Source organism: Coregonus clupeaformis, chromosome 20 (assembly GCF_020615455.1).
Source record: "Coregonus clupeaformis isolate EN_2021a chromosome 20, ASM2061545v1, whole genome shotgun sequence".
Lineage (NCBI taxonomy): Eukaryota > Metazoa > Chordata > Actinopteri > Salmoniformes > Salmonidae > Coregonus > Coregonus clupeaformis.
Genome location: NC_059211.1, coordinates 62,295,417 through 62,301,481, shown reverse-complemented (window position 1 = coordinate 62,301,481; position 6,065 = coordinate 62,295,417). Strand labels below are relative to the sequence as shown.

The window sequence follows — 6,065 nt, the reverse complement described above, 5'->3', positions numbered from 1 at the left end:
GCTATACTCAAACTCTTCAACATGATCCTAACTGCAGGTATTTTCCCCGATATTTGGAACCAAGGATTGATCACACCAATTTATAAAAATGGAGACAAATTTGACCCAGATAATTAGAGGAATTTGCGTTAACAGCAATTTGGGGAAAATTCTCTGCCGTATCATAAACAGCAGACTACATAATTTCCTTGATGAACACAACGTCCTAAGCAGAAGCCAGATTGGATTTGTAAAAAATTATCGCACAACAGACCACATTTACACCCTCCACACTCTAATTGACACCACATTTACACCCTCCACACTCTAATTGACACCACATTTACACCCTCCACACTCTAATTGACAAACAAGTAAACCAAAACAAAGGAAAAATCTACTCGTGTTTTGTAGACTTCAAGAAAGCATTTGATTCAATTTGGCACGAAGGTCTTTTTTACAAACTAATAGAAAGTGGTATTGGAGGGAAAACATATGATGTTATTAAATCAATGTACACTAAAAACAAATGTGTGATTAAAATCGGCAACAAGCAAACAGACTTCTTCTCTCAGGGACGTGGAGTGAAACAGGGCTGCCCAATAAGTCCAACACTATTTAACATCTACACTAATTAATTGGCAAAAATATTAGAAGAATCGGCAGCACCTGGTCTCACCCTACACAACACTGAAATCAAGTGTCTGCTGTACGCAGACGACCTGGTGCTACTGTCTCCCACTAAGGAGGGGTTACAGCAGCATCTAGATCATCTGCACAGGTTCTGCCAGACCTGGACTCTGACCGTTAATCTAAAAAAACAGAATATAATGATATTCCAAATAAGGTCCGGAAATCAGGATGACAAATATAAATTATATTTGGACACAATTCTATTAGAACACACCAAAAACTACACGTATCTAGGACTAAATATCAGCAACACAGGTAGCTTTCACATGGCTGTGAATGAGCTGAGAGACAAAGCAAGAAGAGCATTCTATGCCATTAAAAGGAATATTAAAATCGAAATCCAATTAGAATCTGGCTCAAAATTTTCCAATCAGTTATAGAACCAATTGCTCTATATGGCAGCGAAGTATGGGGTCCGCTCTCTAATCATGAATTCACCAAATGGGACAAACATCCAATCGAAATACTGCATGCAGAGTTTTGCAAGACTGTATTGCAAGTGCAAAGAAAAACTCCAAATAACGCATGTAGAGCAGAATTGGGCCAATACCCCCTCCTTATTCGAATAGAAAAAAGAGCCATCAAATTTTACAACCATCTAAAAACAAGTGACCCCAAAACATTGAATCACACAGCTCTACTATGTCAAGAGATGAAACAAAATAAGAGTCCCCTCAGCCAGCTGGTTCTGAGGCTCAGCTCACTAACCAAAACCAACCTCATAGAGCCTCAGGACAGCACTCAGAAAATCTGGCCCAACCAAATCATCACAAAGCAAAAATAAAATTATATCACCTATTGGAAAAACACCACAAAAAAAGTAAACTTCAATGCTATTTGGCTCTAACCACTGTCTGACCACTGTGACTGATAGAAAACTGAGGAAAACAATGACTAGGTACAGACTCAGTGAGCACAGTCTGGCTATAGAGACCGGTCGTCACAGGCAATCCTGGCTGCCCAGAGAGAGGCTGTGCTCACTCTGCCCCCGGGGAGAGGTAGAGACAGAGCTGCATTTCCTATTACACTGTGACAAATACTCAGACCTCTAGAATCTTTCTTTCCCAAAATTATAATTCAGTACAAAGAATTTGAAACTATAAAATAGGAAGAAAAAATCCAATATTTATTGGGTGAGAGACAGACAGAGAGAGAGAGAGAGAGAGAGAGAGAGAGAGAGCAGAAAGAGAGAGAGAGAGAGAGAGAGAGAGAGAGAGAGAGAGAGAGAGAGAGAGAGAGAGCGAGAGAGACAGAGTAGCCAAACCGACTCACGCAAATGTGTTGCTGAGGTTATCTATCATCTCATCTTATAGTCTGTCTTAAATGCATCAAATCGGTGTAAAAAAGCTTGCTAGCAACACTAGCCAGCTAGCTAGCAAGGCTAATTTAGGCTATTTTGCTACATTACCTGTTCTTGTCTAAACTCCATTCAGATTAAACAGCAGCCTACTTGTTGGTTGATAATTGTAGCCTACTCCTTCTCATTTAGCCAACTTTAATTCCGTATCTGTAAATCCATTTTGTATTGATTAGAAATCTCCCACTTAACTTGCTACACATGGAGCCTTTTACCGTAAAGCTGCTTTGATTGACTGACAATAACAAATTTCAGGCGTGAAAAGTGTGTAGGCGAACGGTATCCTTGTATGTAGCAATGTCACAGAGAATGTAATGTTATTTAATGAAAGGAATATTCAAATAACCGTGTCCATCCCCTAATCGATGGTTGGCATTAGTTTCTCAAAAACAAGTAAAATCACAAAAACAAGTGTTTGGACCCTTCTATAACATGCCATTTACATCAAAAATATAGATTTGCTTGTAAAAAAGCACAATTCTCCCTTAATATGGGTGTGACCATTTGAAATCGCAGAAAATTGGCCAGCGCCATACAATCAATCTCTGGGCCACCAATCACAAGTTGAACACCGTTCTCTCGTAGTTGAAGAACTGCAGTTTGTGCCCCAGTTTTTAAGATAGTACTCACTAGTGTTAATCAGATCTCCTGTCTCCTCTTCCTCTTTCACTCTAAAAGGTTCTTTCTCTTCTTTCACTATAAAATCGTCATCTTCTTCTTTCAATGTGACAGCCTCCTCTTCCTCCTTTTTTATTCTGAAAGCTTCTACCTCCTCCTCTTCCACGGTGACAGCCTCTATCCCCTCTTCCACTCCATAAGGATCTTTCTCTTCTTTCAATTCCTCGCCTTCTTTTACGACAATGTTCAGCCCCAGAGCTTCTTTCTCCGTCCAGCAGACCTCCTCTTCTTTAGCAAGGGGGGAGTAGCTTTGTGAGCTCATGGTCGGGAATAGCGGACTAAACGTCACTCCTTGTTCGGGGATGATAGCTAGTTAGCATTAGCGACTAGCCTAGTACTAGGCTCAGCGTCAATCTTAACGAATTAGTACATTTAACTTAAGTTAACTAGGAGATATGCAAACAGAAACAAAAAATTGACAATGGAGCTTCAATGTTTCGGTTTTATGTTGACTAGCAAGCTACCGAGGTGGCTGCATCAGTGGCCGAGTTATTGTTGAAGTGTCTCGTCCACTAGATTATACGTCACGCAAGAATAATCACCTCAAAGACTTACATCGCCATCTGTTGACTGGAGTAGGTAACGCAGGAAAAAATTCAAAACATGTATTCACGGAAAAAACATGTTTTGTACACTCAGTGTAGTTTACTCATGTTTCCAGTGTAGAAGTAGTACCACAACCTGTCCAGTAGATGGCGAGGTGGAGTCCTGTTCAAAAGCACAGAAAATCTGGATTCTGTGATCTTGATGTTGTGGTATCTGGATCACAATGATACGATTAATTTCAGTAAGAAAAGTTAGATGTGTAAGAAAAATGTTCTTATAGATGTCCTCTGTGCATTTCCCCAACTGTAGCTTGTGGTCAAGTACAACACCCAGGTATTAACACTCCTCCACTACCTCTACGTCTTGACCCTGAACAACACCCAGGTATTAATACTCCTCCACTACCTCTATGTCTTGACCCTGAACAACACCCAGGTATTAATACTCCTCCACTACCTCTATGTCTTGACCCTGAACATCACCCAGGTATTAATACTCCTCCACTACCTCTAGTCTTGACCCTGAACAACACCCAGGTATTAATACTCCTCCACTACCTCTATGTCTTGACCCTGAACAACACCCAGGTATTAATACTCCTCCACTACCTCTACGTCTTGACCCTGAACAACACCCAGGTATTAATACTCCTCCACTACCTCTATGTCTTGACCCTGAACAACACCCAGGTATTGATACAAAAGCATCACATGCAAAATCATTTGATTATCTGTAGTGCTGGAGGAATGACACATGAAGATGAAACACACAGAGCCAGAGTTGGAGACTGTCTTCATTCAGACTGACACGTTCTACATTTAAACCAACATACTATGTATTAAATTCATGTTTTAAAATAATAATAATATAATAACATGCCATTTAGCAGACGCTTTTATCCAAAGCGACTTACAGTCATGCGTGCATACATTATTTTATTTTTTTTGTGTATGGGTGGTCCCGGGGATCGAACCCACTACCTTGGCGTTACAAGCGCCGCGCTCTACCAGCTGAGCTACAGAGGACCACATATAACTGTATGTGTTAAAAACATATAAAAACATATAACTATATGTGTTAATACATTCTGTACAATTGAGTTCACGTGGCATAAAAAAAACACAAAAATAGAAGACAAATGTGGGAGCAGTCTGTGTGCCCTCGTGAACTTTAGGTCCATGTGATTTGAAATCTCTCTCCACCCTGGGAGCAGTGGTAAGGCTTCTTGTCTGTGTGTTCCCTTGTGGTCTTTCCCTAATTGAGTAAATATCCTTCCACACTGGGAGCATTGATAACATTCTATCAGGTGTGGATTATTTCATGTTTTCAGTCACCTTAACCAGGTAAATCTCTTTCCGCAATGACAGCATTGATGAGGCTTCTCTCCAGAATGTATTTTCTTATGTATTTTCAAGTTCCCAACCCGGGTAAATCTCTTTCAACAGTGGGAGCATTGCTAAGGCTTATCTCCTGTGTGTGTCCTCTCATGTCTTTTCAGATGTCTTACCTGAGTAGAATTGGTGGTAAAGCTTCTCCCTGGTGTGCAGTCCCCTATGTTTTTTCAGGCTACCTAACTCGGTAAAACTCTTTCCACAATGGAATCATTGATGATGCTTATCTCTTGTGTGTGTCCTCTCATGTCTTTTCAGGTCACCTAACCAGGTAAAACTCTTTCCACATTGAGAACATTGGTAAATCTTCTCTCCGGTGTGTATTCTCTCATGCTCCTTCAGGTTCCATAACCGGGCAAAATTCTTTCCACACTGGGAGCAGTGGAAAGGTTTCTCTCCTGTGTGAATTTTCTTATGTTCATTCAGGCTTGCTAACCAGGTAAAATTCTTTCCACACAGAGAACAGTGGAAAGGTTTTTCTCCTGTGTGAATTCTCTTATGTTCATTCAGGCTCCCTAACCGGGTAAAATTCTTTCCACACTGGGAGCAGTGGAAAGGTTTCTCTCCTGTGTGTGTTCTCTCATGTTTTTTCTGGTGTTCTAATCGCGTAAAACTCTTTCCACAATGGGAGCAGTGATGAGGCTTATCTCCTATGTGTGTTCTCTCATGTCTTTTCAGGTTCATTAACTTGCTAAAACTCTTTCCACAGTGGGAGCAGTGGTGTGGTCTTGCTGGTTTGGACATCTCTGGCTCCTCTGTGTCTGGCCTCTCTCCTGTCAAAGACAAACAGATTATTCAATGGAAATGGAACGGAAGCAAACGGGCCGAAATAGGGAGGGTTTTTGTCTTCTGTTGCAAAACCTTTTGCCCCCTGTGTGGACTAACGAATATGACCCTGAATGAAACCTCCTCACCTTCTAAATAGTTAGTAAAATAGTTAACCAAATGGCTACCCGGACCATCTGCATTGACCCTTTTTTGCGCCAACTTTTTTGACTCATCACATACGCCGCTGTTACGGTTTATCATCGGTCCCTTTATTCCTGGTTATATGTACATATATCTAAATGACCTCGTACCCCCCGGCACATAAACTCTGGTACCTCGTGTGCCAAGTGATCTTTACTCGTTGTGTATTTATTTTTAACGTGTTTAACTTTTCTATTATCTCTCTATTTTTCATTTCTCTCTGCGTTGTTGGGACGGGCCTTTAAGTCAGCATTTCACTGTTAGTCTACACTTGTTGTTTACAAAGCATGTGACAAATACACATTTACCCAATGGGGCGGCGCACAACTGGCCCAGCGTCGGTAGGGGGAGGGAATGGCCGGCAGGGATGTAGCTCAGTGGGTAGAGCATGGCGCTTGCAACGCCAGGGTTGTTGGGTTTGATTCCCACGAACGAGGGGGGCCAGTATGATA

At 41.3% G+C, this 6,065-nt stretch overlaps 1 protein-coding gene across 1 annotated transcript in view; it reads right to left on the bottom strand.

The window, feature by feature from the left end:
• LOC121533054 (zinc finger protein 501-like) overlaps positions 1-3,199 on the bottom strand; it is an 8,569-nt gene extending 5,370 nt beyond the window's left edge. Inside the window, exon 1 of the mRNA XM_045205682.1 lies at positions 2,660-3,199. Within this exon, the coding sequence (XP_045061617.1) occupies positions 2,660-2,969 (310 nt within the window). The 5' untranslated portion in view covers positions 2,970-3,199. The remainder of the gene's footprint in view (positions 1-2,659) is intronic.
• Between the last annotated feature and the right edge of the window lie 2,866 nt (positions 3,200-6,065).